Source organism: Brienomyrus brachyistius, chromosome 18 (genome assembly GCF_023856365.1).
Source record: "Brienomyrus brachyistius isolate T26 chromosome 18, BBRACH_0.4, whole genome shotgun sequence".
NCBI classification, from domain to species: Eukaryota; Metazoa; Chordata; class Actinopteri; order Osteoglossiformes; family Mormyridae; genus Brienomyrus; species Brienomyrus brachyistius.
In genome coordinates, this window is record NC_064550.1 from 15,892,699 (window position 1) to 15,914,748 (window position 22,050).

The 22,050-nt window shown below is 49.4% G+C and overlaps 3 protein-coding genes across 10 annotated transcripts in view; all 3 read right to left on the reverse strand.

Annotated features, from left to right (window-relative positions):
- The window catches only part of LOC125712484 (olfactory receptor 8U1-like), a 29,724-nt gene extending 9,529 nt beyond the window's left edge, over window positions 1-20,195 (reverse strand). Inside the window, exon 1 of one of the 4 annotated variants that reach the window (XM_048982596.1) lies at window positions 20,008-20,143. The gene's annotated coding sequence lies outside the window, so the exon portion shown is untranslated. Of the gene's footprint in view, window positions 1-3,629; window positions 3,830-20,007 lie in introns of those variants that run through there. The other 3 variants (XM_048982595.1, XM_048982594.1, XM_048982592.1) reach the window with 3 other exon arrangements.
- Window positions 1,033-20,195, reverse strand: LOC125712483 (olfactory receptor 8U1-like). Of its 4 annotated transcripts, none has more exons than XM_048982588.1 (2): window positions 20,127-20,195; window positions 1,033-2,630 (listed from the first exon to the last, which is right to left on the reverse strand). In XM_048982588.1, the coding sequence occupies exon 2, from the start codon at window positions 2,605-2,607 to the stop codon at window positions 1,672-1,674; it is 936 nt and encodes a 311-aa protein (XP_048838545.1). In that variant the 5' UTR covers window positions 2,608-2,630; window positions 20,127-20,195; the 3' UTR covers window positions 1,033-1,671. The 4 variants fall into 4 exon arrangements, with proteins under 4 accessions (XP_048838545.1, XP_048838548.1, XP_048838544.1 ...); XM_048982591.1 differs by having other exon boundaries at window positions 20,008-20,143; XM_048982587.1 differs by lacking the exon at window positions 20,127-20,195 and adding an exon at window positions 3,749-3,828.
- LOC125712485 (olfactory receptor-like protein COR2) lies at window positions 17,750-20,195 on the reverse strand. 2 transcript variants are annotated; one of them, XM_048982597.1, is made up of 2 exons: window positions 20,127-20,195; window positions 17,750-19,008 (listed from the first exon to the last, which is right to left on the reverse strand). In XM_048982597.1, exon 2 carries the CDS (start codon window positions 18,983-18,985, stop codon window positions 18,050-18,052), a length of 936 nt encoding a protein of 311 aa, XP_048838554.1. In that variant the 5' UTR covers window positions 18,986-19,008; window positions 20,127-20,195; the 3' UTR covers window positions 17,750-18,049. The 2 variants fall into 2 exon arrangements, with proteins under 2 accessions (XP_048838554.1, XP_048838555.1); XM_048982598.1 differs by having other exon boundaries at window positions 20,008-20,143.
- Window positions 20,196-22,050: the final 1,855 nt, after the last annotated feature.

Genomic DNA, 22,050 nt, shown 5'->3' on the forward strand with positions numbered 1-22,050 from the left:
CAGGTCGGTTGTCGCCTGCAGATCCCCCTCCGAAGTCTCGTCGCCCAGCCTCGCTCCCTCCGCCGACTCCTCGTCGGTCGCCTGCGGGTCCACCCGCTCCGGCGCGGCGGAAGACGTCGCCGCCTGCGGCGGCTACCCCCCTCTCCTTGCCCTCGCCAGCGTCCCCTTTGACTCCCTCCTCGTCCCCGCTGTCTGTCCCTTGCCCTGCCTCCTCGGGCCCTCCGGGGTCCCCTCCGGCTCCGGCCGCCTGCGGCCCCTCCGGCTGCCGCCCATCGCCCGCTGGGTCTCCCTCGGGCTCCCCTTTGTTCCCCCGCCTTCTCTCCCTGCTCCCCTGCTTCTTTCCCTCCTTCCTTGGCCCCTTTCTCGGTCCCTCGTCCCTTCGTTCCTCCTGTTCCCATCCCTGGTCCCTTTGCTCCTCCTGTCTCTGCTCCCCCTCACTTTGTTCCTCCCGTCTCTGCTCCTCGTCCTCCTGTGTTCCCTCCGTTCACTCCTGACCCTTGTGTCCCGCCTGTTCCCTCTGTGTCCCCTTTCCTTCTCTGTCTGTCCGCGTTCCCCGTCCTGTGTCAGGTTCTTTCTCATTTCCTGTCTTTGTGCCTGTTCTGTCTGTCTGTCTTGTTCCCGGTCTCTCGTTGATAGTTTTGGGTTTTGTTTTTCAGGTCCTGTTTTGCCTCGTCCCGTCTGTCGGCCTCTTCCTTGGCGCGCCCGGAGAAGCACGCCTTTGGGGGGGGGTTCTGTCATGCCCGGCTCGTCCGCTCCTCCTGTGTGCCATGCCCCCTGATTACCCACGTGTTTTCTCCCGATTGTACCCAGCTGTGTCTAGTTAATTTGCTCAGTCCTGTGTATTTCAGTCCGTGTCTTACCTGAGTCCATGGTCTGTCTGATGTTTGTAGGCGTGTGGTGTATCCTGGTCCCCGTCTACCCATTAAACCCCTTGTTAGCCACGATTTCGTCTTGTCTGCCTGCTCCTTCCACGCCTGCCCGCACAATCGCCTGTTTGCTCGCTCCAGATCGTGACACCTAGTTTGTATGAACACAGCTTTAATGTGTGAAAATGAGAAGCACATACAGTATTGGTTGCATTGTTCATTCTGATGAAATGCATAAACCATAGAGCCATAAAATTACTCCAGCGAAATACATGCAGCCATCGTTTATATAGTTATCCTGATTAAGGTGACAGGCTGGGCCCCGGGGCCTGTGCTGTACTCTGCAGGCTAGTGCATATTCACAGTCATACACTCTAGGCAATTTAGGGCCCCGACTAGCCTAATTGCATGTCTTTGGAATACGGGAGGAATTTCATGTCACACAGAGAGAACATGCAATCACTTTTAAATTTTTCTCACGTTGGTCTGGTAGGATTGGATGAGGCATTTCTACTATTTTATTCGTTATGATGCACAAAATTAGAAACATTTTCGTCCTTAAATAGACATGAATTCAGAGTTACTTTTGGTACAGTTTGTTTTCTTTGCCTATGACACTCACTGACTCCCTGCTCCTACATTTTTCCATATATCATCAGTTTTTAAAAACATTTTCATTACTATTTCGGATTAAATTTTCTTTACTGTATAATAAAGGTAAAGTAACCAATGATCAACAACATAAAGAGCAAATTATATTTAATGCAAAAAAAAATCACGATGGTGTTAAGCATCCATTAGAAATTTATTGAGCTTGTGTTACTTTAACACTAAATATTTTCTTCATTTTAGTTTTCAATTCTTTTGTTTGTATTGCATAAATAATAGGGTTTAAATTTCCTGGGATGATGAAAAACAACAGATTTGAAAGCTTCCGGTAGCTGGAGTCAATTTGAATGCGATGAAAAATAATGCTTATAAATCCAGTCCACAACATGATCATATAGACGACTAAGTGACTGGTGCAAGTTTGCAGAGCTTTGCTGTTTAGCTCCTTATTGTTCCTGGTGACACAAATTGTAACGATTCTAAAGTAAGTAAGGGCTATGCTGCCCATTGAAGATGTCAGAAGAACCGCCGTGAAAGCCAGACCATAAATGTTGTTGATGGTCACATCCTGGCAGGAGAGCTTAAACAGAGATGCATTATCACAGTACATGTTTACAATAAGTGTCCTGCAAAGTTTGAGACGTATGGTGAGGCCCAGCAAGACTGACACCATCAGTATGGCAAATCCCCAAGCACATACCGAAAGCTTCAAGACCATGCTGGTGGTCATTACTGAAGAGTATCTCAAGGGATTACAAATGGCCACATATCTGTCAAAAGCCATGATCATCAGTATTGTGTGTGCAGCAGTAGCAGATGTTTGATTACAGAATGCTTGAGTGACACACTCAACATAACTAATGCTTCTGTCATTTGAAAGGAGATCTGACAAGATTCGAGGCATAACATTAGTGTTCCCCAGAATATCATTGAAGGACAGGTTACAGAATAACAGGTACATGGGCTGCTGTAAACTCCTTTCCATGATGATAAGAACAAGGATTCCTACATTGCTAATAATAGTGATCAGATAGGTAATAAGCAGAATGCTAAACAATGGGTAAACATATACAGGTGAGACACCAATAGTCTCCAACTGTAGCATGTTGCTGATGTTGGGCCTGTTATCCATTTCTGTTCTCCAACCTTTGAATCCTGGAAAGAAGAAAAGGAAACAGATAAAGCTGGATATGCATGAGTATTTGAACAATAGAAAAACAGTTTAGAGAACTCAGGTTTCTCAGCAGGGCTGCCAGGCTTGTTCTCTGTGACAGGGTGAGGAATTCCTGGATTCAGTGAGGCCTCGAAACTGGGGCTCTGATCTTTTGGAGTGAGGGGAGTCAGATGAGGTGGTTCATGCATCTAATGAGGATGGCAGTGAGGCAGCCAGTAAGGGAGCTGGTGCAGGTTCATCCCACTGGGTGGAGGCCCTGGAGCAGACCCAGCACATGCTGAAGTTATTATATCTCTCAGCTGGCTTTGAAATGTCTGGGGATCCCCCAGATCTAACCAGAGTGTGTAGTGTTAGAAACAGAAGCCTGGTCTGATTGGTAGGTATGCTATGCCCACGATCCTCCTCAGGAGAAGCAACATGAAGATTGTGATTCTGATATCAATATAGATTTGAAATCTGAAAACCATCCGTCCAACTCCTAACCATTTTTCCTGCCCAGGGTCATAGGAGGAGGGGTCTGGAGCCTATCACAGACTGCCTATCACAGACTGCCTGTCACAGACTGCCTATCACAGACTGCCTATCACAGACTGCCTAAGAGACAATACCTGGGTTCACTCTGGATGGGATACCAGTCCTTTGCAGGCCATATACATACACAGTCACACAAGCTATACCCATTTACAGTCACCAGTTAGTCTAAGTTTGCATCTTTGGACTAGCAAAGGAAACATCAACCGTGGGAAGAATGTGAAAGCTCCACATTCACATTGTAGAGGTGAAAATGTTATATTCTTACAATTTTACATCAATTGACTAAACAGTTACGAGGTGAAAACAAAATGTCTTTATAAACCTAACACAAGAGACATGTATAACTGCTTATTTGAAATAGTCAATGAGTCAGCATGAATCCATGTGCAACAAGATTATGTCTCATAAAATGACGTTTTAATTTCAGCAGCTATTATGGAACTTACAGCACGTTTGAACATAATCCTCCCTGAGTTCCCAGTAAACAGCTATGGTTCTCATTCCCAGCTTTTTCCCTTGGCTGATTGTCAGAAAGGCTGTCAGATTGTATAGCATGTTTCCTTACCACTGATGTCAATGTTCTGGTGAATCAGCACAGCTCTCTCACTGCTCCTCTTGCCTGTTCATTCAGTTGTTTCCTTTTTATAAGAAGCAGTTTTTCCCCCTGTGGGGTGTCAATGACGTAAAGTCAGAGTGGTTGTCCAATGATATTTGTCTGTTGTTTACCAAATTTTTTGTATCTTTTTTTCATCTGTTTATTGCATCATTAATCATGTTGTGCATTATTTCATGGTGTTTTGCAAATAAATAGCAAATAAGGAACTGAATGCAGACTTAATGTTTTGTTTTGCATTGTTTATATTCTGCATATTTCTTTTTGTTTTTGAGGAATTTCCAACTGTTGCTTGTATTTTTAGTCTCCACCATGATGTCATTTTAGCGGGTAAGGGATGGTACAAATGCAGGCTGTGTTCGAGCAAGACCCATGCAGAGTGTGTTTATCGGAACACAGACAGTATCGCAAATGCTGAGAGGTAATAAGGGCTGAACAGGGAGCACAATACTGGGAGATGCTAATATACCTGACCAACAAGGGAGCAAACACAAGGCAGCTGTGAATGGCTAACAGGAGGGCAGGGATGAGAGGTGAGAGAGAATGCATGCAGCGCTCATGCAAAACTGTGGAGGTAAACTGTAAACTGCTTTTTAAAAACATATATTAAACAATATTGAAAAGGACTGATTATTAAAACTGCAAAGCTTACCAAGTTTTTTCTTCTCTGTGACCGACTGAAAATGTTTTAATGAAACTTAACCCCCCTGTGATCTAATGTCCATCCAGTATGAATGCATAAAAAAGCCTGATCTCAACCTAGCACCTATCGCGGTCCTTGCCATGCAAGAGTTGCATATGCATAACTTGCAGTGTTAGTATTAATATTCTACATTACCCAATGTTATAGTATACTTTAGCTTTTTTTTTTAATTCACTAGGAAATGCCCGCCTCTGTGATGTCATTCCACAATGGTTCCACAAAGTTTTTATGTCTGCCTCCACGTCTGCCTCCAAACAAAGAAGTACCACATTTTCAGTACTTTTTGAAGTACCAAAAGTATCATACTTGGTGCAGTGGTAATGAGCCCTATAATCAGTTAACAGTAACAAATTGCAGTTTAATATGTTTTGGGATTGTGGGGGGTAACCTAGAGAAAACCCCACAACGACACTTGAGGCAGAGATGCGCACCCCAGTCTCCAATGTGTGCGGTAGCAGTGCCACCCACTTCATCACCATGCCAGCCTTGTAACCCCTTTCTATTCAGATGTAGCCTTGTTCCTTGGCTCCAAATAAGCACTGAATTATGAGGGGGTTTGTAAAATGTATTTACAACCGTATGCATAAGGTCATGTATCATTTTATTAAAGGAAATTTGAGTTTGTCCATCCATCCATCCATTGTCCAAACCGTTTATCCTATCGGGTCGCGGGGGGTCCGGAGCCTATCCTGGAAGCAACGGGCACGAGGCGAGTTTGTCCATAATTTCCATAATAAATCTGAGCTGGAGTTATGAGTTGAGTAGCTGTACAGCCTGTTATTAATGAGAAATGCAAGCTTAAAATACGAGAATAGAATAGAAAACTTTGTCTGTTCCCAAAGGTAGCAGAAATTCTTCTTGACAGGCTCAGATGTCACATGTAAAACATACATATACACGCATACATACAAACTGTTTAATGCTTTATCTCTGCCTCCACATCGCCGATGTTTTATCTCTGCCTCCACACCGCCGATGTTTTATCTCTGCCTCCACGTCGCCGATGCTTTATCTCTGCCTCCACACCGCCGATGCTTCATCTCTGCCTCCACGTTGCTGATGCTTCATCTCTGCCTCCACGTCGGCGATGCTTTATCTCTGCCTCCACATCGCCGATGCTTTATCTCTGCCTCCACATCGGCGATGCTTTGCCTCTGCCTCCACACCACCGATGCTTTATCTCTGCCTCCACGTCACCGATACTTTATCTCTGCCTCCACATCGGCGATGCTTTGCCTCTGCCTCCACACCACCGATGCTTTGTCTCTGCCTCTACGTCGGTGATGCTTCATCTCTGTCTCCACATCACCGATGCTTTATCTCTGCCTCCACACCACCGATGCTTTAACTCTGCCTCCACGTCGCAGATGCTTTATCTCTGCCTCCACAACACCGATGCTTTGTCTCTGCCTCTACGTCGGTGATGCTTCATCTCTGCCTCCACATCGGCGATGCTTTGCCTCTGCCTCCACACCACCGATGCTTTGTCTCTGCCTCCACGTCGGTGATGCTTTATCTCTGCCTCCACGTCAGTGATGCTTTATCTCTGCCTCCACGTCGCCGATGCTTTATCTCTGCCTCCACATCGCCGATGCTTTATCTCTGCCTCCACACCACCGATGCTTTGTCTCTGCCTCCACGTCGGTGATGCTTTATCTCTGCCTCCACGTCAGTGATGCTTTATCTCTGCCTCCACGTCGCCGATGCTTTATCTCTGCCTCCACGTCGCCGTTGCTTTATCTCTGCCTCCACGTCAGTGATGCTTTATCTCTGCCTCCACGTCGCCGATGCTTTATCTCTGCCTCCACACCACCGATGCTTTAACTCTGCCTCCACATCGCCGATGCTTTATCTCTGCCTCCACACCACCGATGCTTTAACTCTGCCTCCACATCGCCGATGCTTTATCTCTTCCTCCACACCACCGATGCTTTATTTCTGCCTCCACACCACCGATGCTTTAACTCTGCCTCCACACCGCCGATGCTTTGTCTCTGCCTCCACATCGGTGATGCTTTGCCTCTGCCTCCACACCACCGATGCTTTATCTCTGCCTCCACATCGGCGATGCTTTGCCTCTGCCTCCACACCACCGATGCTTTGTCTCTGCCTCTACGTCGGTGATGCTTTATCTCTGCCTCCACGTCGGTGATGCTTTATCTCTGCCTCCACGTCGCCGTTGCTTTATCTCTGCCTCCACGTCAGTGATGCTTTATCTCTGCCTCCACGTCAGTGATGCTTTATCTCTGCCTCCATGTCGGTGATGCTTTATCTCTGCCTCCACGTCACCGATGCTTTATCTCTGCCTCCACATCGGCGATGCTTTGCCTCTGCCTCCACACCACCGATGCTTTGTCTCTGCCTCTGCGTCGGTGATGCTTCATCTCTGCCTCCACATCACCGATGCTTTAACTCTGCCTCCACACCACCGATGCTTTAACTCTGCCTCCACGTCGCCGATGCTTTATCTCTGCCTCCACAACACCGATGCTTTATCTCTGCCTCTACGTCGGTGATGCTTCATCTCTGCCTCCACATCACCGATACTTTATCTCTGCCTCCACACCACCGATGCTTTAACTCTGCCTCCACATCGCCGATGCTTTATCTCTGCCTCCAAACCACCGATGCTTTATCTCTGCCTCCACACCACCGATGCTTTAACTCTGCCTCCACACCGCCGATGCTTTGTCTCTGCCTCTACGTCGGTGATGCTTCATCTCTGCCTCCACATCGGCGATGCTTTGCCTCTGCCTCCACACCACCGATGCTTTATCTCTGCCTCCACATCGGCGATGCTTTGCCTCTGCCTCCACACCACCGATGCTTTGTCTCTGCCTCTACGTCGGTGATGCTTTATCTCTGCCTCCACGTCACCTATACTTTATCTCTGCCTCCACATCGGCGATGCTTTGCCTCTGCCTCCACACCACCGATGCTTTGTCTCTGCCTCTGCGTCGGTGATGCTTCATCTCTGCCTCCACATCACCGATGCTTTATCTCTGCCTCCACACCACCGATGCTTTAACTCTGCCTCCACACCACCGATGCTTTAACTCTGCCTCCACGTCGCCGATGCTTTATCTCTGCCTCCACAACACCGATGCTTTATCTCTGCCTCTACGTCGGTGATGCTTCATCTCTGCCTCCACATCACCGATACTTTATCTCTGCCTCCACACCACCGATGCTTTAACTCTGCCTCCACATCGCCGATGCTTTATCTCTGCCTCCACACCACCGATGCTTTAACTCTGCCTCCACATCGCCGATGCTTTATCTCTGCCTCCACACCACCGATGCTTTAACTCTGCCTCCACACCGCCGATGCTTTGTCTCTGCCTCTACGTCGGTGATGCTTCATCTCTGCCTCCACATCGGCGATGCTTTGCCTCTGCCTCCACACCACCGATGCTTTATCTCTGCCTCCAGATCAGCGATGCTTTGCCTCTGCCTCCACACCACCGATGCTTTATCTCTGCCTCCACACCACCGATGCTTTAACTCTGCCTCCACACCGCCGATGCTTTGTCTCTGCCTCTACGTCGGTGATGCTTCATCTCTGCCTCCACATCGGCGATGCTTTGCCTCTGCCTCCACACCACCGATGCTTTATCTCTGCCTCCAGATCAGCGATGCTTTGCCTCTGCCTCCACACCACCGATGCTTTGTCTCTGCCTCTACGTCGGTGATGCTTTATCTCTGCCTCCACGTCACCTATACTTTATCTCTGCCTCCACATCGGCGATGCTTTGCCTCTGCCTCCACACCACCGATGCTTTGTCTCTGCCTCTACGTCGGTGATGCTTCATCTCTGCCTCCACATCATCGATGCTTTATCTCTGCCTCCACACCACCGATGCTTTAACTCTGCCTCCACACCACCGATGCTTTAACTCTGCCTCCACGTCGCCGATGCTTTATCTCTGCCTCCACAACACCGATGCTTTGTCTCTGCCTCTACGTCGGTGATGCTTCATCTCTGCCTCCACATCGGCGATGCTTTGCCTCTGCCTCCACACCACCGATGCTTTATCTCTGCCTCCACATCGGCGATGCTTTGCCTCTACCTCCACACCACCGATGCTTTGTCTCTGCCTCTACGTCGGTGAGGCTTTATCTCTGCCTCCACGTCGGTGATGCTTTATCTCTGCCTCCACGTCGCCGTTGCTTTATCTCTGCCTCCACGTCAGTGATGCTTTATCTCTGCCTCCACGTCGCCGTTGCTTTATCTCTACCTCCACGTCAGTGATGCTTTATCTCTGCCTCCACGTCAGTGATGCTTTATCTCTGCCTCCATGTCGGTGATGCTTTATCTCTGCCTCCACGTCGCAGATGCTTTATCTCTGCCTCCACAACACCGATGCTTTGTCTCTGCCTCTACGTCGGTGATGCTTCATCTCTGCCTCCACATCGGCGATGCTTTGCCTCTGCCTCCACACCACCGATGCTTTGTCTCTGCCTCCACGTCGGTGATGCTTTATCTCTGCCTCCACGTCAGTGATGCTTTATCTCTGCCTCCACGTCGCCGATGCTTTATCTCTGCCTCCACATCGCCGATACTTTATCTCTGCCTCCACACCACCGATGCTTTGTCTCTGCCTCCACGTCGGTGATGCTTTATCTCTGCCTCCACGTCAGTGATGCTTTATCTCTGCCTCCACGTCGCCGATGCTTTATCTCTGCCTCCACGTCGCCGTTGCTTTATCTCTGCCTCCACGTCAGTGATGCTTTATCTCTGCCTCCACGTCGCCGATGCTTTATCTCTGCCTCCACACCACCGATGCTTTAACTCTGCCTCCACATCGCCGATGCTTTATCTCTGCCTCCACACCACCGATGCTTTAACTCTGCCTCCACATCGCCGATGCTTTATCTCTTCCTCCACACCACCGATGCTTTATTTCTGCCTCCACACCACCGATGCTTTAACTCTGCCTCCACACCGCCGATGCTTTGTCTCTGCCTCCACATCGGTGATGCTTTGCCTCTGCCTCCACACCACCGATGCTTTATCTCTGCCTCCACATCGGCGATGCTTTGCCTCTGCCTCCACACCACCGATGCTTTGTCTCTGCCTCTACGTCGGTGATGCTTTATCTCTGCCTCCACGTCGGTGATGCTTTATCTCTGCCTCCACGTCGCCGTTGCTTTATCTCTGCCTCCACGTCAGTGATGCTTTATCTCTGCCTCCACGTCAGTGATGCTTTATCTCTGCCTCCATGTCGGTGATGCTTTATCTCTGCCTCCACGTCACCGATGCTTTATCTCTGCCTCCACATCGGCGATGCTTTGCCTCTGCCTCCACACCACCGATGCTTTGTCTCTGCCTCTGCGTCGGTGATGCTTCATCTCTGCCTCCACATCACCGATGCTTTAACTCTGCCTCCACACCACCGATGCTTTAACTCTGCCTCCACGTCGCCGATGCTTTATCTCTGCCTCCACAACACCGATGCTTTATCTCTGCCTCTACGTCGGTGATGCTTCATCTCTGCCTCCACATCACCGATACTTTATCTCTGCCTCCACACCACCGATGCTTTAACTCTGCCTCCACATCGCCGATGCTTTATCTCTGCCTCCAAACCACCGATGCTTTATCTCTGCCTCCACACCACCGATGCTTTAACTCTGCCTCCACACCGCCGATGCTTTGTCTCTGCCTCTACGTCGGTGATGCTTCATCTCTGCCTCCACATCGGCGATGCTTTGCCTCTGCCTCCACACCACCGATGCTTTATCTCTGCCTCCACATCGGCGATGCTTTGCCTCTGCCTCCACACCACCGATGCTTTGTCTCTGCCTCTACGTCGGTGATGCTTTATCTCTGCCTCCACGTCACCTATACTTTATCTCTGCCTCCACATCGGCGATGCTTTGCCTCTGCCTCCACACCACCGATGCTTTGTCTCTGCCTCTGCGTCGGTGATGCTTCATCTCTGCCTCCACATCACCGATGCTTTATCTCTGCCTCCACACCACCGATGCTTTAACTCTGCCTCCACACCACCGATGCTTTAACTCTGCCTCCACGTCGCCGATGCTTTATCTCTGCCTCCACAACACCGATGCTTTATCTCTGCCTCTACGTCGGTGATGCTTCATCTCTGCCTCCACATCACCGATACTTTATCTCTGCCTCCACACCACCGATGCTTTAACTCTGCCTCCACATCGCCGATGCTTTATCTCTGCCTCCACACCACCGATGCTTTAACTCTGCCTCCACATCGCCGATGCTTTATCTCTGCCTCCACACCACCGATGCTTTATCTCTGCCTCCACACCACCGATGCTTTAACTCTGCCTCCACACCGCCGATGCTTTGTCTCTGCCTCTACGTCGGTGATGCTTCATCTCTGCCTCCACATCGGCGATGCTTTGCCTCTGCCTCCACACCACCGATGCTTTATCTCTGCCTCCAGATCAGCGATGCTTTGCCTCTGCCTCCACACCACCGATGCTTTATCTCTGCCTCCACACCACCGATGCTTTAACTCTGCCTCCACACCGCCGATGCTTTGTCTCTGCCTCTACGTCGGTGATGCTTCATCTCTGCCTCCACATCGGCGATGCTTTGCCTCTGCCTCCACACCACCGATGCTTTATCTCTGCCTCCAGATCAGCGATGCTTTGCCTCTGCCTCCACACCACCGATGCTTTGTCTCTGCCTCTACGTCGGTGATGCTTTATCTCTGCCTCCACGTCACCTATACTTTATCTCTGCCTCCACATCGGCGATGCTTTGCCTCTGCCTCCACACCACCGATGCTTTGTCTCTGCCTCTACGTCGGTGATGCTTCATCTCTGCCTCCACATCATCGATGCTTTATCTCTGCCTCCACACCACCGATGCTTTAACTCTGCCTCCACACCACCGATGCTTTAACTCTGCCTCCACGTCGCCGATGCTTTATCTCTGCCTCCACAACACCGATGCTTTGTCTCTGCCTCTACGTCGGTGATGCTTCATCTCTGCCTCCACATCGGCGATGCTTTGCCTCTGCCTCCACACCACCGATGCTTTATCTCTGCCTCCACATCGGCGATGCTTTGCCTCTACCTCCACACCACCGATGCTTTGTCTCTGCCTCTACGTCGGTGAGGCTTTATCTCTGCCTCCACGTCGGTGATGCTTTATCTCTGCCTCCACGTCGCCGTTGCTTTATCTCTGCCTCCACGTCAGTGATGCTTTATCTCTGCCTCCACGTCGCCGTTGCTTTATCTCTACCTCCACGTCAGTGATGCTTTATCTCTGCCTCCACGTCAGTGATGCTTTATCTCTGCCTCCATGTCGGTGATGCTTTATCTCTGCCTCCACGTCACCGATGCTTTATCTCTGCCTCTACGTCGGTGATGCTTCATCTCTGCCTCCACATCACCGATGCTTTATCTCTGCCTCCACACCACCGATGCTTTAACTCTGCCTCCACATCGCCGATGCTTTATCTCTGCCTCCACACCACCGATGCTTTAACTCTGCCTCCACATCGCCGATGCTTTATCTCTGCCTCCACACCACCGATGCTTTAACTCTGCCTCCACATCGCCGATGCTTTATCTCTGCCTCCACACCACCGATGCTTTAACTCTGCCTCCACACCGCCGATGCTTTGTCTCTGCCTCTACGTCGGTGATGCTTCATCTCTGCCTCCACATCGGCGATGCTTTGCCTCTGCCTCCACACCACCGATGCTTTATCTCTGCCTCCACATCGGCGATGCTTTGCCTCTGCCTCCACACCACCGATGCTTTGTCTCTGCCTCTACGTTGGCGATGCTTTATCTCTGCCTCCACGTCGGTGATGCTTTATCTCTGCCTCCACGTCGCCGTTGCTTTATCTCTGCCTCCACGTCAGTGATGCTTTATCTCTGCCTCCACGTCAGTGATGCTTTATCTCTGCCTCCACGTCGCCGTTGCTTTATCTCTGCCTCCACGTCAGTGATGCTTTATCTCTGCCTCCACGTCAGTGATGCTTTATCTCTGCCTCCATGTCGGTGATGCTTTATCTCTGCCTCCACGTCACCGATGCTTTATCTCTGCCTCCACGTCGGTGATGCTTTATCTCTGCCTCCACGTCAGTGATGCTTTAGCTCTGCCTCCACGTCGGTGATGCTTTATCTCTGCCTCCACGTCACCGATACTTTATCTCTGCTTCCACGTCGGTGATGCTTTAGCTCTGCCTCCACGTCGGTGATGCTTTATCTCTGCCTCCACGTCACCGATGCTTTATCTCTGCCTCCACGTCGCCGATGCTTTATCTCTGCCTCCACGTCGCTGATGCTTTATCTCTGCCTCCACCTCGGCGACGCTTTATTTCTGCCTCCACGTCGGCGACGCTTTATCTCTGCCTCCACGTCGCCGACACTTTATCTCTGCCTCCACGTCGGCGACGCTTCATCTCTGCCTCCACACCACCGATGCTTTATCTCTGCCTCCACATCGCTGATGCTTTATCTCTGCCTCCACATCGGCGATGCTTTATCTCTCCCTCCACGTCGGTGATGCTTCATCTCTGCCTCCACATCGCCGATGCTTTATCTCTGCCTCCACACCACCGATGCTTTATCTCTGCCTCCACGTCGGTGATGCTTCATCTCTGCCTCCACACCACCGATGCTTTATCTCTGCCTCCACGTCGCCGATGCGCTCTTTGGTTTTTGAAATGTTTAGTTCAAGTGAGTGATCAGCTTTGGATCAGATTCTTCACTTCCTTCTGGTACAGAGACAGAGCATGAGAGTCAGTTATATGTGCCACCAAAGCCATGTGATCTGTGTATTTAAACAGTGCAATCCTTTCTCTGCTGCATGAGATGCTGTTTGTGTGCAGGTAGAAGAGGAGTGGAGGGGAGACAACCTTAGGGGAGTCCGGTATGTAAAACAAACCTACTTGAATAAAAACCATTAAAAACACTTGTGGTCTAACCAACAAAAAATTCCTAATCCAAGCAGTCAGTGTTGGATGCACAGTTAGGTCAGTAAGGTGGTGGAGCAGGTTGTCAATGTTTACAGTATTAAAAGCAGAGGAAAAGTCCATGAATAAAATCCTGGTGAGTTGGTTTGTCCAGGTTTTTGGTGACAGTATTTAAAAGCGTAATGCTTGCATCCTCCACGCTGCGTTTTCCCTTCTAGGCAAACTGAAATAGATCCAGGTTGTCTGACACCATGCCTGATAGGAGGTCACCCACCACTCTCTCCATACATTTACACAGCACAGATGTGAGGGCCACTGGTCTGTAATCTTTCGGGTCTTTAGCAGGTGTCTTTTTAGGTATTGGAATGATGATGGATTCCTTCCACTGCTTGGAGACACAGCCAGAGTCCAGAAGGTGTTGGAACAGTCTGGTGAAGACTCCACTTAGCTGAGTGGAGCTTTCTTTGAGCACCCTGCCTCTGAGCTTGTCAGGCCAGAGGCTTTATGTGGGTTTACTCTACATAGGATGGTAGTCACCAGCTGTTCATCTATATTGAGTGCTTGACGATTAGAGCTAGGAGTCGGAGGGGTCCAGGTGCTTGGTGTCCTGCCATCATTAAAGCGAGTGAAGAAGATGTTCAGTTTCTCTGCTAAGGTGGGATCTGGTACGATATCTGCAGGTTTGGCTGCTCTGCCCATCGTGATATTTAGACCCTGCCATGCTTCCCTCACGTTTCCAGGAGTCAGCTTCTGCTCCACCTTGTTCCTATAATTGATTACCTTGGCTTTCCTTCTGAACTCCTTCTCCAATTCCCTCAGCCTTAGTTTGTCTCCTTGCAGAAAGGCCTTTCTCTTGTGGTTCAGGCAGATTTTCATGTCTTTAATGACTCATTTTTTGTTGTTTGGAAAGACACTTATTTGTTTGGTGGGAGTGACAGTGTCTTCACAAAATACGATGCAGGAGGTGAGTAAATCAGTCAGATTGTTAAAATCACCAACACAGTCATTAAAAAACAAATCCCAGTCAAAACAGACCCTTAATAATTCAGCTGCCTCCTTGTCCAAAACTCTTACGGGTTTTATAATGGGTTCGTCTGTTTTCAGTTTTGATCTGTATGCAGGCAGTAGCAAGATGACGTTGTGATCCGAGAGGCCGAGAGGTGGGCGTGCTTTTGAAATCAGAAGAGGCCGGATTGCTAATAGTCCGAGTCACATTTCACGAGTGTGGAGAGTTCGTCTGTCTTCTTCCGTAGTGACCTGACGTTTGACAGGGTTACAGCCGGTTGCCTCTTTTCCGTAGCCGATTCCTTATTCCTCCTCTGGAGCCTCTTTTCCTCCACATCTGCTTTCGTTTGTCCCCGTGGAGCAGTTCGCGGGTTATCTTGTTATCGATGAGGATGGATCTGTGGGTCGGCTGTGGTTGGTAGTCTAGCTCCAGCAGGTAATCCCGTTTGTTGGCGAGCCTACCTGTAACTGTGGTAGGTGGCTGCGCCGCTGGTGAACAAATCCCGTTTGCACGCCCTAAGCTGTCTATCATCTGCCAGAAGTCGAGCAGATAAAGTGCCGCTGTGCTTAGCATCGCGCGAAACGTAAAACACTAGTAAAAAAATCACGGTAAAAGACGGTAAAAGTCCTCATAAAAACATGTGTACACCGAGCCTTATCAGGAGTTGCTCAAACAGATAGCGCCCCCTCTCTCTGAGAGTGTTTTAATCATTTCAACCTTATAACAAAACAAAGCAAACAAAAAGAACTACTTAAAGCTAGTGTCATGCCCGGCTCGTCCACTCCTCCTGTTTGCCACGCCCCCTGATTACCCACGTGTTTTCTCCCGATTGTACCCAGCTGTGTCTAGTTAATTTGCTCAGTCCTGTGTATTTCAGTCCGTGTCTTACCTGAGTCCATGGTCTGTCTGATGTCTGTTGCCGTCCTGTGTTCCCTGCCTCGGATTTCGTTATTCAAACCCCGTTTACCCCGTCTTCAGCCTGCTTGCCTGTTCCTGCTCGCTCGCCCGCCTGCACGCTCACCGAGCGATCGCGAGCTACCGAGACAGAATGACAGACCATAAAAAGAAAAGGAAGGAGCGGAGAAGGAGGATCCCGGAGGAGCCTGAGATCCACCTGGGAGCTTGCTCGCTCTCCAGGCTTTGCCTACCGACGGAGGACGAGAGGGAGGTACCCGTCCTACCTCCAGCCCGAGGGCCGGCCACACAAGACGCCTATTCAGTGTGGAAGTACTGGCTCTCCAGTGAGGACGAGGACGAGGAGCCCTTCCTCTATCCGTACCCGGAGCGGGAGCTTGTTCTCCCGCCATCCGCTTTCACGGACGTCGCGCCGCCTCCCGCCACCGCCAGGTGCCAGCGAGGGAGGAGGAGGAGACTGGCGATCGCCGGTACGGAGGAGCTCCCTCCGTTACTGCCGGCGGATCCCGCTCCCGTGCGGCCGCCGCTGCCCGCGGATCCCACTCCCGTGCGGCCACCGCTGCCCGTGGTTTCCGCTCCCGTGCGGCCGCCATTACTGGCAGACCCCGCTCCCATGCGGCCGCCCCCTCCGCCTGCAGCAGCTACAGAGGCGCCCCCTCCGCCTGCAGCAGCTACAGAGGTGCCCCCTCCGCTTGCTGACCCTGTTCCGGTCCCTGACCGTGCCCCTGCTCCTGACCGTGCCCCAGTTCCTATCGCCCTAGTCCCCGAGGTGGTCCCGGAGGACTCCATCGTGGCTCCTCCTTCTTCGGAGGTGGAGGAGCTGGAATGGGACCCCTCGGGGATCACACTGGTGACTGCTACGCCCGTACCCTGGAGAACTCGACCCCGAGCAGGGGTACTGTCTGTGTCCCACAAGGGAAGGGGACATAGACGCAGGACGGGGGTCCCGCCCGCCCTGCCCCCTGGCTCGCCCTCCGTCGCCTGCGCTGAGGCTCGGGTGGCGCCTGCTGGCCCTGGCCGTCCAGGTCGGCTGTCGCCTGCAGGTCCCCCTCCGAAGTCTCGTCGCCCAGCCTCGCTCCCTCCGCCGACTCCTCGTCGGTCGCCTGCGGGTCCACCCGCTCCGGCGCGGCGGAAGACGGCTCCCCCCCTCTCCTTGCCCTCGCCAGCGTCCCCTTCGACTCCCTCCTCGTCCCCGCTGTCTGTCCCTCGCCCTGCCTCCTCGGCCCCTCCGGGGTCCCCTCCGACTCCGGCCTCCCGGCCACCTGCGGCCGCTCCGGTTGCCGCCCATCGCCCGCTGGGTCTCCCTCGGGCTCCCCTTTGTTCCCCCGCCTTCTCTCCCTGCTCCCCTGCTTCTTTCCCTCCTTCCTTGGCCCCTTTCTCGGTCCCTCGTCCCTTCGTTCCCCCTGTTCCCGTCCCTGGTCCTTTTGCTCCTCCTGTCTCTGCTCCCCCTCGCTTTGTTCCTCCAGTCTCTGCTCCTCATCCTCCTGTGTTCCCTCCGTTCACTCCTGGCCCTTGTGTCCCGCCTGTTCCCTCTGTGTCCCCTTTCCTTCTCTGTCTGTCCGCGTTCCCCGTCCTGTGTCAGGTTCTTTCCCATTTCCTGTCTTCGTGCCTGTTCTGTCTGTCCGTCTTGTTCCCGGTCTCTCGTTGATGGTTTTGGGTTTTGTTTTTCAGGTCCTGTTTTGCCTTGTCCCGTCCGTCGCCCCCTTCCTTGGCGCGCCCAGAGAAGCGCGCCTTTGGGGGGGGGTTCTGTCATGCCCGGCTCGTCCGCTCCTCCTGTGTGCCACGTCCCCTGATTACCCACGTGTTTTCTCCCGATTGTACCCAGCTGTGTCTAGTTAATTTGCTCAGTCCTGTGTATTTCAGTCCGTGTCTTACCTGAGTCCATGGTCTGTCTGATGTTTGTAGGCGTGTGGTGTATCCTGGTCCCCGTCTACCCATTAAACCCCTTGTTAGCCACGATTTCGCCTTGTCTGCCTGCTCCTTCCACGCCTGCCCGCACGATCGCCTGTTTGCTCGCTCCAGATCGTGACACCTAGTTTGTATGAACACAGCTTTAATGTGTGAAAATGAGAAGCACATACAGTATTGGTTGCATTGTTCATTTTGATGAAATGCATAAACCATAGAGCCATAAAATTACTCCAGCGAAATACATGCAGCCATCGTTTATATAGTTATCCTGATTAAGGTGACAGGCTGGGCCCCGGGGCCTGTGCTGTACTCTGCAGGCTAGGGCATATTCACAGTCATACACTCTAGGCAATTTAGGGCCCCGACTAGCCTAATTGCATGTCTTTGGAATACGGGAGGAATTTCATGTCACACAGAGAGAACATGCAATCACTTTTAAATTTTTCTCACGTTGGTCTGGTACGATTGGATGAGGCATTTCTGCTATTTTATTCGTTATGATGCACAAAATTTATATGTCATTCAATTAGGAACATTTTCGTCCTCAAATAGACATGAAAAATAAAATAAAAATGAGTTATTTTTGGTACAGTTTGTTTTCTTTGCCTATGACACTCACTGACTCCCTGCTCCTACATTTTTCCATATATCATCAGTTTTTAAAAACATTTTCATTACTATTTGGGATTAAATTTTCTTTACTGTATAATAAAGGTAAAGTAACCAATGATCAACAACATAAAGAGCAAATTATATTTAATGCAAAAAAAATCACGATGGTGTTAAGCATCCATTAGAAATTTATTGAGCTTGTGTTACTTTAACACTAAATATTTTCTTCATTTTAGTTTTTAATTCTTTTGTTTGTATTGCATAAATAATAGGGTTTAAATTTCCTGGGATGATGAAAAACAACAAATTTGAAAGCTTCCGGTAGCTGGAGTCAATTTCAATGCGATGAAAAATTGTGGTGAGAAATCCAGCCCACAACAGGATCATATAGACGACTAAGTGACTGATGCAAGTTTGCAGAGCCTTGCTATTTAGCTCCTTATTTTTCTTGGTGACACAAATTGTAACGATTCTAAAGTAAGTAAGGGCTATGCTGCCCATTGAAGATGTCAGAAGAACCGCCGTGAAAGCCAGACCATAAATGTTGTTGATGGTCACATCCTGGCAGGAGAGCTTAAACAGAGATGCATTATCACAGTACATGTTTACAATAAGTGTCCTGCAAAGTTTGAGACGTATGGTGAGGCCCAGCAAGACTGACACCGTCAGTATGGCAAATCCCCAAGCACATACCGAAAGCTTCAACACCATGCTGGTGGTCATTATTGAAGAGTATCTCAAGGGCTTACAAATGGCCACATATCTGTCAAAAGCCATGATCATCAGTATTGTGTGTGCAGCAGTAGCAGATGTTTGATTACAGAATGCTTGAGTGACACACTCAACATAACTAATGCTTCTGTCATTTGAAAGGAGATCCGACAAGATTCGAGGCAAAATATTAGTGTTCCCCAGAATATCATTGAAGGACAGGTTACAGAATAACAGGTACATGGGCTGCTGTAAACTCCTTTCCATGATGATAAGAACAAGGATTCCTACATTGCTAATAATAGTGATCAGATAGGTAATAAGCAGAATGCTAAACAATGGGTAAACATATACAGGTGAGACACCAATAGTCTCCAACTGTAGCATGTTGCTGATGTTGGGCCTGTTATCCATTTCTGTTCTCCAACCTTTGAATCCTGGAAAGAAGAAAAGGAAACAGATAAAGCTGGATATGCATGAGTATTTGAACAATAGAAAAACAGTTTAGAGAACTCAGGTTTCTCAGCAGGGCTGCCAGGCTTGTTCTCTGTGACAGGGTGAGGAATTCCTGGATTCAGTGAGGCCTCGAAACTGGGGCTCTGATCTTTTGGAGTGAGGGGAGTCAGATGAGGTGGTTCATGCATCTAATGAGGATGGCAGTGAGGCAGCCAGTAAGGGAGCTGGTGCAGGTTCATCCCACTGGGTGGAGGCCCTGGAGCAGACCCAGCACATGCTGAAGTTATTATATCTCTCAGCTGGCTTTGAAATGTCTGGGGATCCCCCAGATCTAGCCAGAGTGTGTAGTGTTAGAAACAGAAGCCTGGTCTGATTGGTAGGTATGCTATGCCCACGATCCTCCTCAGGAGAAGCAACATGAAGATTGTGATTCTGATATCAATATAGATTTGAAATCTGAAAACCATCCGTCCAACTCCTAACCATTTTTCCTGCCCGGGGTCATAGGAGGAGGGGTCTGGAGCCTATCACAGACTGCCTGTCACAGACTGCCTGTCACAGACTGCCTATCACAGACTGCCTGTCACAGACTGCCTAAGAGACAATACCTGGGTTCATTCTGGATGGGATACCAGTCCTTTGCAGGCCATATACATACACAGTCGCACAAGCTATACCCATTTACAGTCACCAGTTAGTCTAAGTTTGCATCTTTGGACTAGCAAAGGAAACATCAACCGTGGGAAGAATGTGAAAGCTCCACATTCACATTGTAGAGGTGAAAATGTTATATTCTTACAATTTTACATTAGTTGACTAAACAGTTACGAGGTGAAAACAAAATGTCTTTACAAACCTAACACAAGAGACATGTATAACTGCTTATTTGAAATAGTCAATGAGTCAGCATGAATCCATGTGCAACAAGATTATGTCTCATAAAATGACGTTTTAATTTCAGCAGCTATTATGGAACTTACAGCACGTTTGAACATAATCCTCCCTGAGTTCCCAGTAAACAGCTATGGTTCTCATTCCCAGCTTTTTCCCTTGGCTGATTGTCAGAAAGGCTGTCAGATTGTATAGCATGTTTCCTTACCACTGATGTCAATGTTCTGGTGAATCAGCACAGCTCTCTCACTGCTCCTCTTGCCTGTTCATTCAGTTGTTTCCTTTTTATAAGAAGCAGTTTTTCCCCCTGTGGGGTGTCAATGACGTAAAGTCAGAGTGGTTGTCCAATGATATTTGTCTGTTGTTTACCAAATTTTTTGTATCTTTTTTTCATCTGTTTATTGCATCATTAATCATGTTGTGCATTATTTCATGGTGTTTTGCAAATACATTGCAAATAAGGAACTGAATGCAGACTTAATGTTTTGTTTTGCATTGTTTATATTCTGCATATTTCTTTTTGTTTTTGAGGAATTTCCAACTGTTGCTTGTATTTTTAGTCTCCACCATGATGTCATTTTAGAGGGTAAGGGATGGTACAAATGCAGGCTGTGTTCGAGCAAGACCCATTCAGAGTGTGTTTATCGGAACACAGACAGTATCACAAATGCTGAGAGGTAATAAGGGCTGAACAGGGAGCACAATACTGGGAGATGCTAATATACCTGTCCAACAAGGGAGCAAACACAAGGCAGCTGTGAGTGGCTAACAGGAGGGCAGGAATGAGAGGTAAGACTAACGAGCCCCAGGCACGGGGGAAATGAGGGGAAATGAGGGGATCAGACAGGTGGAGCAGGCTGGACGTTACATGTGATTTCATGTTCCTAGAGTCTGCATGTTCTCCCTGAGTTGTTTTGGGATTCCCTCTGCTTTCCAAAAACATGCTAAGGTCAATTGGAGGTCTTTCCAAAAACATGCTAAGCGGAAATGGAGTTACTAAATTGTATGTGTGTGACTGGTGTGTGCATATGGCGCTCAATCCTAAGTTGTTCCCTGCCTTGTGCCTGTAGCCTCTGGGATAACCATCTGATAAAATACCAAACCATCTGGGGTACCTTTTCGGTACTTCAGTACTTAACTAGTACTTACCTCGTGGACACTCTGACTGACCTACAGCTATGAAGCCCCATATTCAGCAAGGCTTGATACTCTGTTGTCGTGATACAAATCTGTAATCATTAAGGCAATATTAATATGAAATGAAGGGCATCCGAACAATCAGCGCAAATGGGATGCCTGGCTTATACTTTATCACAGGGTGGAGAGTCTGGAAATCCTGAGGGACCTTGAAGAAGAGTCAGCCGAGGAGGTTTAAGCACCTTATTCAGATGCCATCTGGTTGGCTGTCACAGGGTGGAGCTCTCAGGGTGAATCCAGGACATCCTGGAGGAATGATGTCTGGTGTGGCCTGCTCAGCATACTGCCAGCAGCCAAGCGACCATCAGCCAAGCGACCTGGAGGTGGATGGATGGAGCATGTGTTGACCTAATTGACCTAATGTTTTTCAACTGTTATGCCGCTGAATATGTGATGCTGACTTTAGGTGGAAACCAGTGAATATGGACAAAATCCTATTTTGATGCAAATACCATGCATAGAGCTGGAGCCATTTTTGAACCTAATACTTTATGCTGAGCATCTGTAGTGCTTGTATGTACAATGATTCCAAGGACCCCTGAGTGACTGCAGCCCTAAAAAATTTGAAATATAATTGCATTGGTCTGGGATGGAGGCTAATTTAATGGCACCCCTGGGCATTATGCTGATCAGTGTAGTGGCTTTGAGGCTAGGGATCTGTGCCCACAACTGGAAGGTTGCTGGTTCAAATCCTGTGAATGCCTGGATTGATTCTGCTCTGTTGGGCTCTTGAGCAAAGGCCCTTAACCTGCGATTGCTTCATCCTGGGTATGACGTTAATCTACACTCAGCCATATAAGGAGGTCCTACAATTTACAGGGAATAATTTGGGGGTTGGTGGCGCGATTGGCACTACAGCTACCGGGAAAAAAACTCCATTTGGATTAGTGTGATGCTGCCACATGGCTCCACTCAGGTTCTCCACCCTGAGGTGT